Below are 22028 nucleotides of genomic sequence, written 5' to 3'. Positions count from 1 at the left end.
TTATTTCATCCTTTCGTCATTCATTTTTACACAAAAACCCCTTAAATTTTGGACTAAATAAAAAAAGTCTTTCTCTTTCTTCTAACCTGTCGCAGTACAAGTTTGGCGAACTCACTCATAATAATTCGATCTATATGTTGACCACCAGGATGGTAAAATAATTGATGAGCAAAACAGGCTATTTAATAATAAAACTTCAGGTAACTTACAAATATTAACCTGTACCTGTACCTAACTTCGTAACTTCAATGTACCTGGATTTCCGATACTTACTTACAGAAAGAGCTTACAATAATAATTTGATCTCCAGGAATGAAGGACTGATCCCAAAATTACCATAATTTCTCATGATTTTAAATGGTTTATTTTATTAATAAGCCCCTACCTATAAGAGCCATCCATTTAAGTAAGTAAGAGATGTCTCTATTTGAACCATTTCAAGCTATGATTTCAAGGGCCACCCTGTATTTAATCCTTAATATTACTGTATGTAGGAATTTTACATGAACAGCCGCAGAGTATCATTTAATTGGAAAAAAAATACAAAAAGGATGGCACACAGTATTTTTGTGCCGTGTAGTCTCCTAGGTAAATAAATACTTAAGTATAGTCCATTATCTTTATCTGTGAAGCTGTGAAGTAATAAGTAGCGTGGTTTGATGATAAAAATGTTGATGAGATAAAATGATAGTTTATCTACACTTCTGATTGAGTAGAATAATAAAATCTCAAAATTACACTATTCCTATGTGAAAAAGTTAATATCTACAATAAAAAACACCTAAGCTAAATTTTTATCAACGAAAAGTAAAAACCCGTGGTTCTCTCTTGATAACCCCGTATAAAGTGGGTAGGACAGTCTGTTAGTGTATCATTTCACTAACAAGGAAGGACGTTAATTTCTGAGTTTGATAAACCGATCGGCGCAGTAGTGCTAGCAGTCCCATCCGAGATGTCTTTAACAGCGCTCGTATTGTTCGCGGTTTGCCTGACAGCCACAGCGGAGAATCGCAATGCTCTAAACGAAATTATATTCAGCGGCGATTTCGAATTTATTGATCTGACACATCCGTTTGATAATCAAACTATTTACTGGCCTGGGGTTCAAAATTTTGTGTTCACTCGGAAGATAGCAAACTTGGAACCCGACGGATCATGGTATGGACATAGATTAATTGTCTTTTCTAATATGCACTAATACACACAAGTAATCTATACTAATATTATAAATGCGAAAGTAACTCTCGTCTGTCTGTCTTGCCTTCACGCCTAAACCACTGAACCGATTTTGTTGAAAGGCATACTTAGAGATAGTTTGAGTCCCGGAAAAGGACATAGGATTTGTAGTTTGTATCCCGGTTTTTGAAACAGGCACGCGCGCGATAAAGTTTTTCTGTGACAGACAAAATTCCACGCGGGAGAAGCCGCGGGCGGAAAGCTAGTACCTAATAACTAATATTGTTGCACAACAATAAATGCATCGTTCAGCGATAACTTATCTAGAGGTCCCGGAATAACACAGTTAACTTATTTACAATGTGGACTAGCAACCTACCTACGTAAATAATATTACAATTAAGAAAGAAAGAAAGAAAACAATTATTGCTATGTACATCGCAATGGGACCTTAGCATAAATGACCGTGGCCCACGGTGAGGAAGGCCCACGACGCTGGTTTATAGTGTGCCCCATGCCGAGTGGGAGTCACGGACACTAACTAGCTAATTAGTAGCTACAAATATGTACCTAGCCAAATTAGAATAGGTACTAGAAATAAAAAAAAATATAAGAATAGGAGATACAATGTAGGCTTGCTTTATTGAATATTTTATACTTACCTAAGTAGGTAGGTAGGTAACTTTTTTTACTGATACAAAAAAAAAAGAAACAGAAAATATAAAATGCATAATTTCGATAAGTGGCCTAATCGCTATCAAGCGATCTCGTTCAGGCAACCGGGACTAAAAGACAATGAAATAAGGTTTTGATACTTTGGAGCACAGATAATATAATACTAGTCTTTGGAGTAACACCACAGTAACACATTGTTATTTTAAAATTCTTTACATCAGTGTTTTTCAACTTGTGGGTCGCGAGCGACCCCTTACTAGGGGTTACAACATCCTTGTATCTTTATAAAATGCATGAAAAAAAGCGGGGGTCGTGTCATGGACATAGCTGGGCACCGTTAATCAAATAGTTAACTTCGTTAATCGTTAAACCGTTAATAAAAAAATTAACTTCGTTAAACGTTAAAACGTTACATTTCGCAAGATTTAACGCAATTTAACGTTAATCGTTAATCATGTATCGCGCATGGAATTTATTCCTCTTTTATGTTTGCGCTACAAGCTTAATCGAAATTATTTGAACCATGCATAAGTACAATTATTTTTTTCGTTTTAGTACAACTGCATTTCAGAATAAAAACTTGTTTTTAAAAAAGTTTTTTAATTATTATAATTTTATTCACTTTTTAGTAGTATCTCAATTTCAGAGCCTTGGTTCAATTACAATACAATTTAGTTAGCACCAAAGTGCTCGAAAAGACAAATCCAGCAAACCCAAACTCGATTAGTTTCAACCGTTTCGTTTAGGAATTCCTATGGCCACCTCCTGACTCCATCATCAGGACCCTGGACATCATCTAGTACTAAAGTGCTCGAAAACACAAATCCAACGAACCCAAATTCGATGCGATGCCGCCGTTTCATTAAGGAGTTCCTATGGCCAAGACATGACTCCATCATCAGACCAGCTCAATGGTACCATAACATTGCATTGTCATCGTACTTACATAAGTATACCAAATTTCTCAATCGGTTCAAGAAAACTGGTCTTAAATTCAGTTGCAAGAGTTGTCCCACACATACTAACAAGTGTCGTTAGTGATCTGGTTACAAAAACTGTTATTTTGGGTTCTGGAAGTTCTGGAAACCCGAACGTACTTGTCAGAACGCGTTTTTCTAGCGTTTTTCAGCGTGCCTGCTCTGTATCTTTTTGGAAAATAATTGGTACTGGATTAACGATTAACGGACTTAGGATAATTTAACGGAAGTTAACGTATCCGTTAACATTTTTCAAAGTTAACTTAAAAGTTAATCCGTTAATAGAAATGTTAACTTCGTTAATTAACGATTAACGGATTAACGAGTTAATGCCCAGCTATGGTCATGGAAAAGGTTGAAAAACGCTGCTTTACATCATCGCATTGAGGTAAGCATTACCGAATTAAATTCGTATATTTCTAGGTATGCTGCAAACGAATTTGCTGCCGGAGAGCATGGAGGCACGCATTTGGACGCCCCTTATCATTTTTATAGACAAGGACTGCGCGCCGGTGAACTGCCATTAGATTCGCTTATCGTTCCGTGTAAGTATTTTTACTTTTTACCATTAAAAATAAAAGACGCCTGAATTAAGATTACGACAAGTCTTAGTATACGTAAGTAATTTATAGTAGGTAGGTATACAGCGACGATGACGCTTAAATGTATTGTAAATATTGTAATACCTACTTAATATTTGTATTTTCATATTAAAATAAAAACGTTACTACCTACATAAAATTCGACTCTGGCTATAAGGATTGGTCTTTACCAAGATAACTCAACTCAATAGGCATACAAAATACAGCTGTTGTAATAATGCTTAATATTATAAAAAATCATTAACGTTTTATTGCGTTTTTAACGTTATGTTGTTACCACCATCGAACTGAATGAAAATTGGGTTGTCGCATCTAATTTTTTTTTAATAACTTGAAAAAAATCCTAATGCCTATGGTAGGGAATCGAACCAATGACCCTTCGCTTGCCGGGCGATTACAAGTTAATTTTAAAAATTTAATTACGTGGGTAATTACAATTTTAGTTTGTTATTTTCAGTGATTATAGTCGATATAAGCAGTCGGGTAAATGACGATCCAAATTTTGTTCTATACAAAATACATTTGGATTATATGCTCAATGCAGAACAAAAATGTATAATCATTTTCAAATTCGGATGGAGTAAATTTTACAATGATAAACAGAAATACCTTGGGATGACTGACAATGGAAAACTGAATTTTCCGGGTAAGGTACACATAACAATAAATACATCACTATCTCACATTTCCTTGCATGGAAAATTGTACCTACTATTATTCAACATCAAATTCCAATTCAATTGTGTGGAACAGCTAATAAAAATAAATAGGTCGCGCAGCGAAAGTTGAGACGAACACATTAGTCAAACTGATGAATAAAATGGCTTATTTGAATACACACCTCTAGACTAAGAGCTAAGTGAACGCCAGAACTACGTCATTTTATAAAAGCTGAAAGTTTGTCAGCGTATGCTCCCAAGGGTCATGGTGGCTTTGGGAGCTACCCTAAAAAACTGCCTGAACTGTCAAAACTGTCTGGCTGTTGGGGAAAATACTTCTAATTATTGCCCAAATATTATACATTTATAGTATAACGATAGTAGAAGAATTACAGTCTATTGAATATACAGAAAAAGTCACCGTAATAGTTAGACTTACGTTATACCATAAAATCTGATTTTTAACAACAGCCAGACTAGCTCTTAGTTTACTCTGTCACACACAACACATTCAAGTTCAAATTTCGAATACACTAGCTGCCTCACTCTTGCTAAATGAGTGTAAGTGAGACAGAAAGCACTTGTCAGTCCGACTGCGATTTCAACGTAGTAATACAAATATTTGCTTGTGTTGTGGCGGTTGTCTCAACTCTCTTTGCGCGACCTATAATTTCGGTAATTTCGATGGGTGTGCAAACTATCGAAAAAGATAGTTCAAGCGTGGCACTCGCTTAGTTAAGCTCTAAATATATTTTTTATTACAGGTTTGAGTGAGGAAATAGCAACGTGGATAACGACCTCATATAAGAAGGTTGTTGGCATCGGTGTAGATGTCGCTTCAGTAGACCCTGGCTCAAGCCAAGATTATCCAGTACACAAAGTAGCTTCTAGTGCTGGGTTGTACAACATTGAAAATGTCAATCTAAGTAGGGATATACCCGGTAAGTATTTATAACCGACTATGAAAAAAGGAGTAACCTTCGTTGTTAATTCGACTTCACTTGTTACTTGGCTAAAAATAATTTGTGTTAAGACTGCTGAGCTGATAATATTCTACCACTTAACATCTGTAATGTGTAAAAGATTAGGGCAACATTTCAGGGGTCTTAAATTCAAATTCTTTATTGCTCCAATGTTGGTATATAAAAGTTCTTACATATAGACATAGATCTCACATATATACATATAGAATAGTCTTAAAGAAAAAGTTAATTTAATTATCTTAAACATGTATTTATATGTAAATTAGTTTTTACTGTCTGAAATTCTAAATAATCTTTATTTTATTCTTTTTCAGAATATGGTTGCACTGCCATAGTATTGCCAATGAAAATAAGACAGGGAACTGGAGCACCAGTACGATTTGTAGCCATTTGCCCCAAGAAACATTAATTTGCTTCGATTAGTATGATTGAATTTATAAGAAATCTATGCGTAGTAAAGAAAACCAATGAATAGATTCGTTTTTTTAATGTTTATACCATTAATATAAGCTTATTTGAATAAGACCCGCATAACGAGACGAGTATTGACTACGTAACGTCTACTATAATCAAACTTAACATAGTTACTTATAAAAGAAAAAATATTTTGAAAACATTTGAGACAACACTTAGGCGTCTGAATTAACAATATCAGACTTTAGAAAAACGCCTTTACTGATAAGGCTTTCGTATACCAATTCATTGGCGTCATTTCTTAGTTCAACAATTGGGTATGGATCAATGTAGTTGATCACTTTAGCAGTGAAAGGGCCTTTTTCTAAAAATGTACTGGCGAACTCCTTTGATATCAAATCTATTTCTAAGTCTTGATTAAGTTCAACACCATGTATCTTTACTTGTATAGAAGCGGGCGGAAGGTGAGAAAAATCATCTGTTATTTCTCTAGCATCAGCTAAAGAAATTATTTCAATATTTCCGTAATCCACATAACGAACTTTGATTAGGTTTTTCTCTTCACTGTGTTGTAAGATGGACGCCCTATACCACTGGGCATCTTCATGGAACAGAGCAACGCAAGCTTTATTTTCAAATATGCCGTTCAACGGACTCATATTTTCACCTTGCTCTTGCAATTTACGGAACATCTCTTCATATATTAGATTAGTTTCATCGTCGTGGATAATATTAAGTTCCATTGTTTTGGTATCGTTAATAATAGTAACGTTGCACAGAAATTCAGTTTTATCGAATTTCGGGTATGTTGTAAATTTTTCTTCTATTTCATCTTCGTCGTCGTCATCATCGAGCAATTTATTCCAGTCTTTCCCTCGCATAGCTCTCACATCGATGGAATCTGCCGATGTCGACATCGGGCCCGTTTCAGTCGATTCCTCAACAATATAATCAGGGCCAGAATCAGATTCGATTGCTTCTTCAGCGAGTTTATCAACGGTTGGAGGCGCGTACTTTCGTACACAAGCCTTACTACCGTCAGTGTATACAGCCATTTCAAATTCCACCAAGTGGTCGTTTAGCCACAACTTATCATATTTCAGTTCTATTGGTGTCACATCGCCGTCAGTTTCACCGGATACTTTAATAAGGCATTTCTTTTCGACCATAAATTTGTGAATATAGTCTAAAATTTGTCTGTTCCAGTGGTCGTCCACTGGTTTGATCCGGCTCAAGACACATTTGTGGGCTTGTATAGGTATTTGGTACAGCGCAATGCTCTTGCGTAAATCCTCATAAGAACAAGTTTCTTCATTACCATAATCGATATACTGCACAACACAACTGGATATGTCATCACAGACCTCGAGAATTCGTCCTCTGTAAAAACGTTTATCTAGATAGTATAATGCGACGCATGGCTCACCAACGGACCACTTGACAAATTTAGCTCTAGGGTCGGGGTTCTTGAAACGAATGTCTAATGCTTTACGAATCAAATCCAGGGTATCTTGCTGACACACATCGTGGAGGTATATTACTCCGTCATTGTCTATGTACCTGTAAATAAAAATTGGGAGTTCTAAATGTTACCAGGTACTTTCTACTATTTATAGACTCAACGGGACTAAGCAGTGAACTCTAAAGACAAGGGCTGCCACAATAGATCAAACCTGGTCGAGTTGGCGCAAATAAAGGCCCAAAAACCAATAATAATAATAAATACCAGGTACTTTCAAAAGTAAATCTACATGTAGGCTTTAACAATAATAAATACATATTCTTGGACATTATACAATGCGTCATACAGTCCCAAACTAAACAGAGCTTGTACAATGGGTAATTAGGTAACCAATCAGATAATAATGGAAATATACTTTATACTTTTTTTTTTATTTATACGTCTTATACACAGAAAACACCCAAATCGATATCGGGGATCAAACCCGAAAATACAACTCTTATAATAACAGTAGACAAACTTACGTAGGCATTCCTGTGAACTCTTTGTTAGGCAGTTTTTCTGCTGGCAGCCAATCAGAAATGAACACCGTGTCTGCATTCTTCAAGAATTCATTCATTTCATCAGTAACCTCATCAAGTACATTTGGTGAGGGGGTATCGCTTACAGACTCACTGTCATCTTTTAGAAGTGGTTTTATGGGCATGGATTCCAACTGAAGCCATTCATTTACTGATCCTGTTATATTTAGAAATGATAACATTTCATCATCACTGCCTAGATTCTCAGGAGAAGTGACCTGTAAAATAAAATATGTTATTAAAAGTATATTTCCAATAAAGCATTTATTTCAATATATCTAATGAAAATATTGATCAAAAACTTTACCTCCTGAACTTTATCTGGTATCCCCAAACCCTGTTCAATGATTTTCTTGTTCAAACACCGCCATTCGGATTTATTAGGCTCCAAAGCGCCGCCTTGAGTGGTGTGATACACCCAGATTTCGATGGGCATGCTTTTGTTTTTGAATGAGCCTAATTTGGTGATGAATATTCTCTTGTAGGCATCTAGGAGTTCCTTGAGGTACTCCTTCGTGAGAGACGGCCACTCGTCGCCGACTGCTGGGATGACGCCGCACAGGTGGCATTTGATAGCGGCGTCGCCTACCGCCGCGAATTCATTCGGCAGCTCCTTCAAGCTGGCGGTCGGCACCGTCTCAATACACGCGAAATCCGAGTAAAATATCTTCGCATTGTCCTTTTCAAATTCGACTATGACGGCGCGCCGCCACGTCTGCGATTGAGCACAAATCGTGCAGCATCTGTCACCGACCGCCCATTCGCTTTTGCCCTGAGTTTTCGTCGTCGTATAGTACTTTTGTATTTTTTCATACAAATCGTGGAACAATTTGTTCTGATGGAGCAGCGAGATGTATAGCAACGACGGGGATTGGTAATGCAGAAGTTTGGCTTCCAGCCGGAGCGGACCCTTATCTTTTGCTTCCAAATCTTGTTCTTTTATTTTCTTTTTAGGAGAACTTTGTTTTTTCAGGATGGTCACTTCAGGTTTTGGTTTTCGGTATTGTTTCGGTGGGTCAAGAGGAGACTTGTTTGTAATGACTTGATCTTGGGCGTCATTTTTGTTGAACTTGAATAATCTGAAATAAGTTATTTTTGAGTCAATACGTGAAAGAAATTAATAATACAAATGATTCTTTTAAGAATTTGTTACTTTGCGAATTAGCCTTGCTGAGAATCGGTTGGTGTTTTGAGAACTAAGCATTTTGCGAATAATTGGGATAAACTAAATTGTGTTCTCAAAATCAAACATACTGTTTACGAAAAGTTTCGAATTGAAGGGGTGAGTGGACAAAGGTGTTATCTGACAAAACTGAAGAATCGGCTTTTTTGCATGAACATAGGTTTCAAGTGATGATAAAATCGACTAATGAGCTCAAAACACGCAATTTTGTAACGTGTCAAACCTTAAGAAAGGTGTTATCTGACAAGCATTCATACATTTCAGGATTCAAATGTGATATGAGCAGATTAACATTTTCAAACACTCATAACTCATTTTGTTAGTTAAGACCTTTGTCCACTCACTCCTTCAATTCAGTATTATAGCCAGTCAAAATACGCTCAATTCAACACATACCCGAACGTGACAGCAAACTTGTGCTTGATCATCTCATTGTTGATACAGATGACGTCTTCGACGTCAGTCTTGTCGTATAGCGTGACGCCCACGGCGCGGGCGCGGGTGTCGTCCACGTGTAGCTCCAACAAGCGCTCTTGGTACTTGCGCAGGAGCGCCACAGAGCCGGTGCTCCACTTCTTGTTGAGAGGAGTCACGCCCGCTAGGTAGCATTCCGTGGCCTGGAATTCAATATTGACTTTTGTCTTGAAAGTTCACTATAAGACTATGGATGTGTGGTGTAAGGCTGTATGTTATAAACGCCATCAGTTCGTCACGTGTAGTTGTGATCTCTTGTTACACGCTGACGTCAGAGCATAGACAATATACAGACGTAGAATGGAACGATTACGCTGAAATCGAACAGCGCGTTCACCTTTTAATAGGAGACTGCAGTGGCGGCGTAGCATGGGTTGGCACCCGGTTGACATAGACCGCAGATTTGCCATGCAGATGCGCCAGTGAGTACTAATCTGCACGACTTGTGTCACCCCCTGATGCTTGGCACCTGGGGCGGGTACTAGTACTACGCCGCTACTAGGAGACTGTAACCTAGCATCAAAGTTGCGCAATAGAACGTGCTATAGCTCCTATTTCAGGCGCTTTGCCAGATTGCTGGCACTGCGTAATTTGGAACCATGACAAAGGCAGTAAGTACGCAGTAGTCGCTTCTTTTCTTCCTCGAAGAACAAAGAAGCGTGGCATCAATTCAAATTGATGAATGACCAGACAAGTGGCACTCTTTTTGATCGAATCGACACCGTTCACGGAGCGATGTAATTCCAAAACACGGGAGCTAAAGTCTTTCGACTGTCACGTTTTGTCACAGCCCTAGGGCTGGTATCNTTTTGTATTTTTTCATACAAATCGTGGAACAATTTGTTCTGATGGAGCAGCGAGATGTATAGCAACGACGGGGATTGGTAATGCAGAAGTTTGGCTTCCAGCCGGAGCGGACCCTTATCTTTTGCTTCCAAATCTTGTTCTTTTATTTTCTTTTTAGGAGAACTTTGTTTTTTCAGGATGGTCACTTCAGGTTTTGGTTTTCGGTATTGTTTCGGTGGGTCAAGAGGAGACTTGTTTGTAATGACTTGATCTTGGGCGTCATTTTTGTTGAACTTGAATAATCTGAAATAAGTTATTTTTGAGTCAATACGTGAAAGAAATTAATAATACAAATGATTCTTTTAAGAATTTGTTACTTTGCGAATTAGCCTTGCTGAGAATCGGTTGGTGTTTTGAGAACTAAGCATTTTGCGAATAATTGGGACAAACTAAATTGTGTTTTCAAAATCAAACATACCGTTTACGAAAAGTTTCGAATTGAAGGGGTGAGTGGACAAAGGTGTTATCTGACAAAACTGAAGAATCGGCTTTTTTGCATGAACATAGGTTTCAAGTGATGATAAAATCGACTAATGAGCTCAAAACACGCAATTTTGTAACGTGTCAAACCTTAAGAAAGGTGTTATCTGACATGCATTCATACATTTCAGGATTCAAATGTGGTATGAGCAGATTAACATTTTCAAACACTCATAACTCATTTTGTTAGTTAAGACCTTTGTCCACTCACTCCTTCAATTCAGTATTATAGCCAGTCAAAATACGCTCAATTCTAACACATACCCGAACGTGACAGCAAACTTGTGCTTGATCATCTCATTGTTGATACAGATCACGTCTTCGACGTCAGTCTTGTCGTATAGCGTAACGCCCACGGCGCGGGCGCGGGTGTCATCCACGTGTAGTTCCAACAAGCGCTCTTGATACTTGCGCAGGAGCGCCACAGAGCCGGTGCTCCACTTCTTGTTGAGAGGAGTCACGCCCGCTAGGTAGCATTCCGTGGCCTGGAATTCAATATTGACTTTTGTCTTGATATGTTCACTATAAGAGACTGGATGTGCGGTGTAAGGCTGTGGTCTCTAATAAACGCCATAGTTGTGATCTCTGTTACACGTTGACGTCAGAGCATGGACAACATACAGTCGTCGATCGGAACGATTACGCTGAAATTGAACCTTTTGAAGACCGCTACCTAGTAGCTTCAAAGCTACGCAATAGAACGTGCTAGAGCTCCTATTGCAGGCGTTTTGTCAGATTGCTGGCACTGCGTAGTTTAGTTAGAACCATGACAAGGCAGTAAGTACGCAGTAGTCGTTTCTTTTCTTCCTCAAAGAACAAAGAGGCGTGGCATCAATTCAAATTGATGAATGACCAGACAAGTGGCACTCTTTTTGATCGAATCGACACCGTTCACGGAGCGATGTAATTCCAAAACACCGGAGCTAAAGTCTTTAGACTGTCACTTTTGTCACTTGTCTAGGGCTGCACAGTGTTTTATTTTGGCTTAGAAGCGGACATCCCTGTTTTATTAATTCAATCGTTAGATATTACTATTATGTATACAATTGATGAAGGAACTAGTAGTTGTATTTGTTTAGTTTCGAAGAAATATTCGATTTTGTGATTTTATAAAAAAAACTGTTTTAGAAGCATATTTTCTAAAAAAATTACATTAAGTCAGAATTTTGTAAATAAATTTACCTATCACTATAACGTCTACCTTTATGTAAAAATAAATGGTTATTGCTGCAGTAATTTAGGAATTATTTAATAATTTATGATTTTCAGAAAACATTTTTTTCTCTGTTGTCCTAGAAAAATGGCAGCTAGACTTACTTTATATTGATGCATGATATAATTATCTATAATACCTGAAAATATTACTTGCCTATCCCGTGGAAGTTCGAGGGCTGGTATCTCGACGCTGCAAAGTGGGCGGTACTCACGAGCGCCTTGGCCGCGGTGAAGTGGCGGTGGATGCGGCGCAGCGAGCCCCAGTGCGCCAGCAGCGACGCGCTCCCAAGAGTGTCTCGACGCCTGCACAGTGGGCGGTACTCACGAGCGCCTTGGCCGCGGTGAAGTGGCGGTGGATGCGGCGCAGCGAGCCCCAGTGCGCCAGCAGCGACGCGCTCCCAAGAGTGTCTCGACGCCTGCACAGTGGGCGGTACTCACGAGCGCCTTGGCCGCGGTGAAGTGGCGGTGGATGCGGCGCAGCGAGCCCCAGTGCGCCAGCAGCGACGCGCCGCAGTCTGGCAGCAGAAGACGCGCGCGGCCGCGGCCAGGCAGCTTCATCACGAGCGCGCTCCCAAGAAGCGTCTTGACGCTGCACAGTGGGCGGTACTCACGAGCGCCTTGGCCGCGGTGAAGTGGCGGTGGATGCGGCGCAGCGAGCCCCAGTGCGCCAGCAGCGGCGCGCTCCCAAGAGTGTCTCGACGCCTGCACAGTGGGCGGTACTCACGAGCGCCTTGGCCGCGGTGAAGTGGCGGTGGATGCGGCGCAGCGAGCCCCAGTGCGCCAGCAGCGACGCGCCGCAGTCTGGTAGCAGAAGACGCGCGCGGCCGCGGCCAGGCAGCTCCATGACGATGGCGCGCTCCCAAGACGACAGCTCCGGTTGCTCCGCGCGATACTTGTCGGTGTTCACGACGCATACCATGCCTAATAAAAAACATTATTGAAAAAAAAAAAAAACAAAACTCCGGTGTCACAGTGACACCGGGGGTAGTTGCGTTTTAGATGCACCAAGCCAAACATGTCCACAGAAAAGTTTCAGTTTTTAATGTTTGTGTATCACAATGACAATATTTGTGATTAAAAGTTCACTTACCAATTTCAGGTAGATAAATACTGCCGTTGTTAACGCCCAGACTGTACTCTTGATCCAGATCTTCACATAACTTCTCATATATGCTTTGCAAATGACGCTGAAATGTGGTGTAATTCAAAATTAATTCACTATTAAATTGTGAGTCAAATCATCAAAATATTTCTTCCACTTACCTTTCTTACGTAGAATTTATCTGGGCTAACAATATGTGTAATGTACGCCTCCTCAATGGACTTTGGTTTGAAGTCATTGTTGCTCATGAATATTTTTGGCCTATCCATTATGTTCGTTGGTGATGGATACTAAAACAAATTATGAAAAGATGATCAACGAAAGTTCTAGTCAAGTATACTTTTTACTACACAATTAATAAAAAAACAATTACATAATAATGCGTTGTTGCATTATTTAAATAACTCTTCATCGTGAATTAAACGCGATACGCGGTAGGCAATAATAATACTCTTTTGTCTGACGATTCGATCGACTTGCGGTGGCAGTGGTCACTGGCTGACTGGAGTGTCGAGTAGTCAATCAGTAAGTGGGGTAGAACTATTTAATTCTACCCACATGTTATTTTTTCGCCAGCACCGTCACACACTACACTATGTCCATTTAAACTGAATTCCCATTAATGAGTTATTTTGAATAAACAATATTCAAACCAGTTGGACAGTACATAGTAATAGAGAACAGTTGTATGGAATGCTGAAATCTTCTGTGAATAAATGCAGAGTTCGTTTGTTTCAGCCAAATGACGTCCACTGCTGGACAAAAACCTCCCCCAAGGATTTCCATAACGACCGGTTCCCGCGACCTTCATCAGATCGTTATTGGTAATGCAGAGTTATTGGTAGTTAATAATTATAAACCTGCCGTTGGGGCAGCAAAGATCTCGAGTGGCGACCACGGGCCGGAAGACATAGTATGGGTAGGCCTCCCACTAGGTGGACCGACGATCTGGTGAAGGTCGCGGGAAGAGCCTGGATGCAGGCAGCGTAGGACCGGTCATTATGGAAATCCTTGGGGAAGGCAGGCAGCGGACGTCATTTGGCTGAAACCAACGAATTTTAAACCTAAAAATATTTATTTAATACTCACAGGCAGCCTCGGGTTGATCAGTTTGGCGCGGTCGTGGAACACCAGCGCGTGCGCAACGCTCACGCTGTCTTCGAAAGTCGTGACGTCACACTCGTACGTCACCATGCACTCGTTAGAGCGGATGTGGCGGACGTGCATGACCGCTTGTTTACTTGGAAAATAAAAGATTTCATTATTATTTATTCTGCTATATTTACATAATATTACATTGATAGGGAATATAGGAATCGCAATATTGTTCTAAATAAAATTAAGACCAAAAGGGCTTAGGATACGCGCCGCGATAAGCGTTTATCACGCCATTTTATCGATTTTACGCGATAAGCCCATACATTTGTCGTCTAAAAACCTCTATAAGATTTTCATTGCGTGCATCCTAGCCCGGCTGAAAAGTTTAGGGTGGATTTATGGATGTTTGTTACTGCTTCACGCAAAACTACAGGGCAGATGAATTCTAATGTAACTTTTGATGTACGGAGATCAAGCTAACAGTGGCTTCTTTTCTCGTTGTCTTACAGGCTATTTTGCAACAAGTGTCATTACACTTTATTTACAACTAGCTTTCCGCCCGCGGCTTTGCCCGCGTGGAATTTTGTCTGTCACAGAAAAACTTTATCGTGATCGTGCGCGTCCCTGTTTCAAAAACTGGGATAAAACTATCCTATGTCCTTTCCGGGGACTCNGGGGACTCGTATCTCTATGCCAAATTTCATCAAAATCGGTTCAGTGGTTTAGGCGTGAAAGCAAGACAGACAGACAGACTGACAGAGTTGCTTTCGCATTTATAATATTAGTAAGTATAGATTACACGTTGTCGGCTGTACTTGTGTATTATGTTTATCAAAACCCACTCAAACTTGCGCTTTGATGAATGTTTGTTATTGATTATGGTTTGGAATTTGAGCCAAATAAACAATTACAAGTATTTACTTACTTGTCGATAATATTCTGGATAAGGATGGAGTCGTCGCTTGTCCATCTTCCGGTTTTAGGTACGCAGTTTGCCAGTGAGCAGTTTAGAGCTAGTGGGCTCGGATCTTGAAGCCTTGCCGGCGGCAGCAAACGCAACCTAAGCATTTAATAAATACCCGTATTCACAAACGATGCTTGCATATACAGGGTGTTAGGTAAATGGGTATATGAGCCGACACTAGCCCATGTTAACATGGTCATATAAATGGTATGGTGAAGTCAGAAAATTGATATCATCATTTTAATTTTTTTTAATTTTCATACAAAATAAATTTTATAAAATCCGATTTGTATGAAAATAAAAATAATTAAAATGAAGATATCAATTTTCTGACTTCACCATACCATTTATATGACTATGTTAACATGGGCTAGTGTCGGCTCATATACCCATTTACCTAACACCCTGTAGAACGCACAGCGTTGTATAGAGCTCTGTGATTGGTTCTTGTGTCACCCTGTGCACGCACACTGTGAGACCTCATAGTAATGTTTGTGAATACGGACGTTAGTTAAGTGAATAATACCTTACGCTGACTAAGCGCAATAGCGAAAACTAAACATCTTACTCGAGAAAAAATACAATGGAATTTGTAGTTCATAGCAGAATAACAGTCCCTCTGTATGTAGCTGGAGTAAGGAATAACAAAAGAAGGTTGTTTACAAACAATGGTTATCTACTGATAAAATTTTTGCAACCTCATCTAAATCTAAATAATGTTAGGGTTCTAAGATGTAATCTTAATTTGACTCTATTATAATCATTATATTATTGGCTTATAAAATTGTCGAAGTCAATTAACTTACTAAGTTTACTGTATTCAGAACCTCCTCCTTTTTTTGAAGTCGATCAAAATTCTACTCACTTGTCAATCCCCACAAATTCGATGCTGCCAAAGTCGAAGCAAAACACTTGCACTTGTATCTGACTTTGATTTTTGCGATCAATCCGCATGACGCGGCATCTCTGCCACATATTGTCCGCCTTGTTGAATACGAGGTACACTTTACCTGTGTGCGATAGACGTTGATTACTAGAGTAACATTGGCATGTGTGTTTATGATGATTAAGGATTACGCGAAATGTAATATGAACTGAAGGAATAATAATATACTGTTACACCTTTGTTTATATTGTACCGACTGTTTAGGATTAGTTATTATTTTGTAGCTGTTCATGTTCATTCGTTAGATTTTATTTCTTTTACCTAGCATCTGACTGAATTGAATTGTCGAAACATTTTTTATCAGCATGGATTAAAAGCGAGTATCTAAGGGCTTTGAATGAAAAACGAATATTTTAAGAGAGACCTAAGCTGAGTTGCACTACCTAACTTTAACAGTAACTATAACGATAACCGGTGTTTTTTATGGATTTTGACAGATTACTGACGTTTGTTAAAGCCGAAGTAAGATGGTGCAGCCCAGCCCTAGTGTACAATTACAATGGTTAGGTACATACCTTCAGTTATATGGTTGACAGACGGTTTCGGCATAGAGTTTGCATTACGGAACTCTCTTATCATATCTTTTACGAGCCTTTGATGGCAAGAACGCTGCACAAAGAAGTTGTGTGGATCAACTATATGCGTTATGTAGATTAACTCCTGGGAGCCTGAAATATGCAAAAAACGTACAAATTTAGTCAAAAGAATTCGAAGACTGCCTAGAGATAAGGAAAATAGAATATTTATAATTACCTTCATATATCGGTTTCGGGTGACGGCTTTCTTCAAATGGCTGAACATGTTGAACGATCGGTCTGTTTGGCTCATCTAAAAATAAAAAATAGGTATTTGTTATTATATTTACTACCAGTTTTTGGTAAGACGAGCAACATTTACTTAGACAAAATATCTTACTTCGTGTAATGTAGCTTTTGTACGAGGATTCGCTGTCACAGGAGTTGAGTGACGACACGGAACCACTCTTGCTGCGATACTTAGGCGCGTTCATGGAAAACCCAGGTTTATAATCTCGGGTGGCATTGCTTCTGTTCTCTTCTGTATCAGCAGGCTTCTTTTTCTTTTGCTGTCTCACATCTGAATAAAAGACATGCGAAATGAGAAGGGGAGAAAGACCAGTTATGATAACTAGGTTTAAAAGTTGCATATCTTCCCAAGGCTATTAATACACAAAAAAGTTAAAGTCAGAGGGTAAGGCGTGGGATCTTAAGCCCACAGAATGTAAAACATATCACCTCCCCAAAAGATTTGATCACATAAATAGATCATTACCCGTCGCATTGATGCTAGGACTTCATTGAACTAGAATAATTATAATAGCAGCTCAAAAAAGGCATGGAATGGTAAAAAACATACAGTAACTTTCCCATAAATTAAAAATAATTTTATTGTAAGTCAACTATAAAATAACATACCTTTTGGCAGTTCAGGTGGGTAAACCGGTGCAGTTGGAGCGGGTGGTATTTCTACGTCAGCCCCTAGTTCCAAAGTGGACTGCAGTTTATACACCGACTTTACATTTCCTTCTAGGTGTATGTAATCCGTTATCAAAGCACACAAGTCTTCGTTAACTGCCACCCTGAATGGATAAAAAAGTTAAATCATGACGTAACATACTGTGTGGGTTTGATTAAGTATTTAAAGTAATTTAAGTTACTTACTTTAGAGGATCATTACTATTTTCGTCTTTGCTCAAATACCATGGTGCATTGATTATTTCCTTTGCACTCTCCAAAAGTACTGAAAGATTAATCTGAAACAGAAATGTAATATGAAATAACCAAATAATGTAAAAGAAGATGAGTATGCTCAAGCTTAAGATACATTTTAGTATTTTTATATAATTGGCTTTTACCTGTTTCTGCTTTTCAGGATCTGACGAGCAATTAATAGTGTTTAAGACTTTCTTCGCATTTTTTAAGGCATTAGAAACATCATTTTTAGCTTTTCGTAGTGAGTCCTTTTCAGCAGATTTCAATGTAAGTATTATATCTATCACTTCTTTTTTGTGACTTTGAATTTTGGATGTTAGTTTAGAAAAGTGTTGTTCTATATCTGCTATTATATTGGTGAGCTCACAAGTAGCACCTGTGTCGTTTTCCATATTGTGCAATATGTTGCCAATGTCCTGTAAAGATGAATTAAAGGTAACAGCTTTCAAAGAATTAAAATTCATAGAAAAACCAAACAAATGACGAAGTATGAACAGACATTTTGAAGATCTCCACCTATCAGGCTCATTAGATCAATAAAAAAGCATGACATCTTCATTGAGTAGGTAAAAAAATTATACTTACTACAGCTGTTTTAGTCAGTCTCTTATAAGTTTCGTCGACTTTAGGCGATATTTGGTTTATATCTTCATAGAATTTTGCATTCTGCAATATAGTTCAAGTGTTAAAGTATAAATATAAAAAGAGGAGCATATAGTAATAAACATCTAAATACGATTTTTTGACACAATACTTACTACTTCCTGCATAGACACCACATTATGGTCCTTGCATGACTTTTCACCACCGACCATCAAGCAGTCCATACAAATGGATTTAGAACAATCATTGCAGTAATAGTCAAGAGGTTTATCTTTGTGTACTTTGCAGTGGTTGGGTTCCATTACTTCTTCTAGAAGAAATATACAATTTGTTAATAAAACATCAATCAATGATTTGATTTTGCCCGTTCATCATTAATCCCTAATTTTTAAGTGACTCCTATGAAAACAAAATTCCTGTTGTGTGTTACCATGGGGGTCACTTAAAAATTAGGGATTGATGGTGAAAACGGGCATTAGACTATTAAGTTCAGTTTACCAATATTAGTCAGGACATGGTTTTTAAACACAACAAAGTTTTTGTGTGTTTTATTAAAACATGTATCACATAAAATTGTGGCACATTGTTTGCACATTTTTGTTGTAGGAATATGGCACTCCAAACATTGGCCTGTAAACAAAATAACATCAAAACTAAAAATAATCATAATATTAATAAATACTTAAATATCATCAACACAAAAACCAAAACAACACAAAAATTATTCAAATAATATTGCTAACATTATCAATTCAAAAACAAACGGCTAAAAAAAATTATTGCTAGAGGTCCTAGTCATCCTTTGGACCAAGCAGGTAAGCAATACAAGCTATAAAAATAAATACGATATTTAACAACTACTGCTCGAGTTATCCAGTGCTCCGTCTGCAGTTGCAGAATCTACAGTGTGTAGGTACTGCCTGTTAAAACGTCATTAATGAGAATAGTCATTAGCGTTATATCAAAAGAACTTAAGAAAACCAAGATAATACCTTTGGTGCTGTCAACGCTTTGGATAATTTTTTGTAAATCAATGTAGTAATCTTCGTGTTTTCCATTTTGCGTCTGGCTGTTATCCTGAATGTAAATAAAAGAGTTTGAAATACTTTTATTGTTTTAAATTCAAAGTTATCCCTATTTGGTAACAGCTTACCTCCATGAATTGTAAAGTGAGTTCTCCCAGCAGAAATACATTTACTGGGAATACTTGGTACAATAACGACTTGTTCAAAGATGACAAAGCCACATCGGATGATTTGACTTCCATATCATTGTGGCATACTTTGCACTCTATGGGTTCAGCAAATTTAACAATATTCCTGATGCATGATTCGCACATAGAATGCCCACATTTTAGGAAAAGTGGGATGTTTCCCCTGAGCACAGGAGTCAGCGCTAAAAATATGAAATAGACCATTACACAACTTATAAATAATGCAGATGTAGCTAATGAAAGTCCATATCAATACAATAATTAATTAAGAGTACCTGATAACTAATTATACCAATTATATTTACTTTAAGCCCTACATTCAATATGTATGATAAATATTTATAACACAGTTAATTTATCAACTGCCACAAACTTGCTGGGAACCTTGAGGCTGCTATAATTTCCAGGAACATTGATTTCAGCAATGTTGATTCATCCTTATCGATAAACAAAAGCCTACCATAATAGGCCTTACCACATTGTACCTACTATGTATCTGTTGGATTGTGGACATATTTATTTTTAATACATTTTATCTTCTTATAATTGTTGTTTTGAAATAAATGAGTTTTTAGCCAACAGTTCATATTTTTTGTAAGATAAGTTTTTGTTATCAATAAATTGATCAAATTAACTTTATCAAAATATTCTGTAGCGACTTATAAATAAAGAATGACCACTCAAACACACAGGATATGTAAACAACAAACAATTTAAAACCATTGTGGGTAGGTAGATAAACAAATGTATATTATGAAAAATAAACAATAATAAGAACAAACTATGCCGTGGCATATCTATCGGAAGGCTAGACAGTGCCTTGTATCGGAACCCTAAACCGGGGAGCCCTTGGACTGTGATCGACCAAGCCTGTATTGAACTAAGTACATATATTTTAAAAAGAGTTTTCAAAATAAAGAGTTTTTAAACAAACTACCTTCAGAATATTAATATTGTGTAACTGATAACACTTTCTTAATAGCATTTAGAATTATTACAGGAGAATTCCCAACAAGTTTCGGCTAGTTTTAATTTGACATTGGATAGGACAACCGACCTGATTTTTAGTTACGTAGGCATGGAATAATAAGTACGTAGGTAGGTATCCATGATAACAAAACAAAAAGGCTGTTGGCATCTTGGAAGCTAGTGGTTTTTAATAACAATAAAAAATAAATTTTATTTTCACTGATACTCACATCGTAAGTTGTAGAGCTGACTGCAGTTCGGACAAATTTTCTTCAGTTTTTCGTCCATTGTGAAGCTTTGAATTTTTTAGTTATTTATGTATCTTTTTCAAGACACAGCATTTATAGAGCAAAGATTTAAAATATCTTAAAGTGGGCAGGCGAAATTAAGAAGTAAGATGATTGAAGATCATCTACATTCATAATTTTCAAAAAATCCCACAGGAAAGACCCGGTACATACCCCGCCGGACGAAAAACAACAGACAGGAAGAGAAAAAAAAACAAACACAGACTAACTAGGGATGTAGATCTATCTGTTCAATTGAATTCGATTAATTTGATTACTCATGGATTTTATTCCATTATTAGTTTGACTGTCATTTATTTAATCATTTATCACCCGTTTTACGTAAGAATCACAAAATACTCGTGATACGTACGACAGTTCATTTAACCAGCATGTGCAGCAGTCAACAACACATCCTAAATTCCCAAATCGATTGTACGAAATATGAACTATCAATCAATTGTTACCTCATTACCTCTGTACCTGTACGTCACTATTACAAAATGATGGAGGCCACTGGACGGTTGACAGAGCCCCGATTACGGTAACTTTTATAACGTCTACAATCCAGACGCGTTTCTGATTCTGCGATACGATTGGTCAAAACAGCTGACGTACGCTGTTGAACGACCAATCGTATCGCAGAATCGAGAAGCGTGTCTGGATTGTTGACGTTAAAAATTACCGTAATCGGGGCTCTGGGTTGATTGGTCGAATGGCTGTCAACAATCCATTTTAGAGGTTTGTCGACCAAGAGAGACAGTTGAGAGTTGGTTGTAATTTTGAATTACTCTTAAATTTAAAAACAATTACAATAGTTTATCCTGATGAATAATATTATAATTATAAAATCATTACAACTGCAACCTAGGTAAGAGCCGACATTGGCCCATTTAATACTTTTTCGCTTTGATTTTTATATTTCCAACAAGCTTCGTAAACAAAGCATCCCCATTTTTCTTTGACAAAATTGGCGGCAACGCGGAAAGTTAGCTTGGAAAACAGTTTTTTTAGTTTGATGGTTATTCAGCCCCCCTAGACAAAACGCACTTTTTGATCGAATCGAAAATCGAATCCGTCAAAACTCCATACAAAAAAGGGGCTTTTCGACCACTTATCGACTGGTTTGCGATTATAATTTGCACTTTGTCTAGACCCACAGTAGGTAACAAACAAGTTTATTTTGTTTTTTTTTTTACAGCACATTCATCATGTTATTATTATTTATTAGGTATTTGAAAAATGGTAAAGCAACTGCGATATTCGTCATTCGAAATAGGCTCTATTTCCTTGGATTTCGAACAACGCATTAAAATTATTTTAAGTAGGTATTTGAAAACATGGTAAAACAACTGATTAACTAGTTATTCGAAGTAGGCTCTATTTTCT

The 22028-nt window shown here is 37.8% G+C and overlaps 2 protein-coding genes across 2 annotated transcripts; one reads left to right on the top strand and one right to left on the bottom strand.

The window, feature by feature from the left end:
• The first annotated feature begins 823 nt into the window (after positions 1-823).
• Positions 824-5548, top strand: LOC114360175 (isatin hydrolase). Its single transcript, XM_028314753.1, has 5 exons — positions 824-1158; positions 3252-3373; positions 3888-4076; positions 4854-5030; positions 5387-5548. Exons 1-5 carry the CDS (start codon positions 953-955, stop codon positions 5479-5481), a joined length of 789 nt encoding a protein of 262 aa, XP_028170554.1. The 5' UTR covers positions 824-952; the 3' UTR covers positions 5482-5548.
• On the bottom strand, positions 5545-20840 carry qin (tudor domain-containing protein qin). Its single transcript, XM_028314752.1, has 23 exons — positions 20583-20840; positions 19324-19565; positions 19163-19247; positions 18669-18800; positions 18326-18480; positions 18153-18233; positions 17711-17983; positions 17517-17608; positions 17271-17434; positions 16753-16932; positions 16591-16665; positions 16353-16505; positions 15757-15901; positions 14853-14987; positions 13919-14069; positions 12991-13119; positions 12818-12914; positions 12452-12648; positions 10777-10997; positions 10048-10275; positions 7837-8380; positions 7473-7747; positions 5545-7046 (listed from the first exon to the last, which is right to left on the bottom strand). The coding sequence occupies exons 1-23, from the start codon at positions 20638-20640 to the stop codon at positions 5702-5704; spliced, it is 5157 nt and encodes a 1718-aa protein (XP_028170553.1). The 5' UTR covers positions 20641-20840; the 3' UTR covers positions 5545-5701.
• Between the last annotated feature and the right edge of the window lie 1188 nt (positions 20841-22028).

The sequence above is a fragment of the Ostrinia furnacalis genome, unplaced genomic scaffold, assembly GCF_004193835.3.
Source record: "Ostrinia furnacalis isolate ACB-3 unplaced genomic scaffold, ASM419383v2 OfSCF4915, whole genome shotgun sequence".
Classification (NCBI taxonomy): domain Eukaryota; kingdom Metazoa; phylum Arthropoda; class Insecta; order Lepidoptera; family Crambidae; genus Ostrinia; species Ostrinia furnacalis.
Note: the sequence above shows the minus strand (reverse complement) of the source record. Positions and strands in the feature narration are given on the sequence as shown.

Bases quoted from the DNA above. Each gene is read 5' to 3' on its own strand.
- LOC114360175 (XM_028314753.1), top strand. From the start codon at position 953: ATGTCTTTAACAGCGCTCGTATTGTTCGCGGTTTGCCTGACAGCCACA. The intron at 3,374-3,887 runs GTAAGTATTTTT...TGTTATTTTCAG, and splicing joins AGATTCGCTTATCGTTCCGT to TGATTATAGTCGATATAAGC. The intron at 5,031-5,386 runs GTAAGTATTTAT...ATTCTTTTTCAG, and splicing joins TCTAAGTAGGGATATACCCG to AATATGGTTGCACTGCCATA.
- qin (XM_028314752.1), bottom strand. From the start codon at position 20,640: ATGGACGAAAAACTGAAGAAAATTTGTCCGAACTGCAGTCAGCTCTAC. The intron at 19,566-20,582 runs GTGAGTATCAGT...TCATATTTTTAG, and splicing joins TCAGCTCTACAACTTACGAT to CGCTGACTCCTGTGCTCAGG. The intron at 18,234-18,325 runs GTAAGTATTGTG...ACTATATTGCAG, and splicing joins TGGTGTCTATGCAGGAAGTA to AATGCAAAATTCTATGAAGA.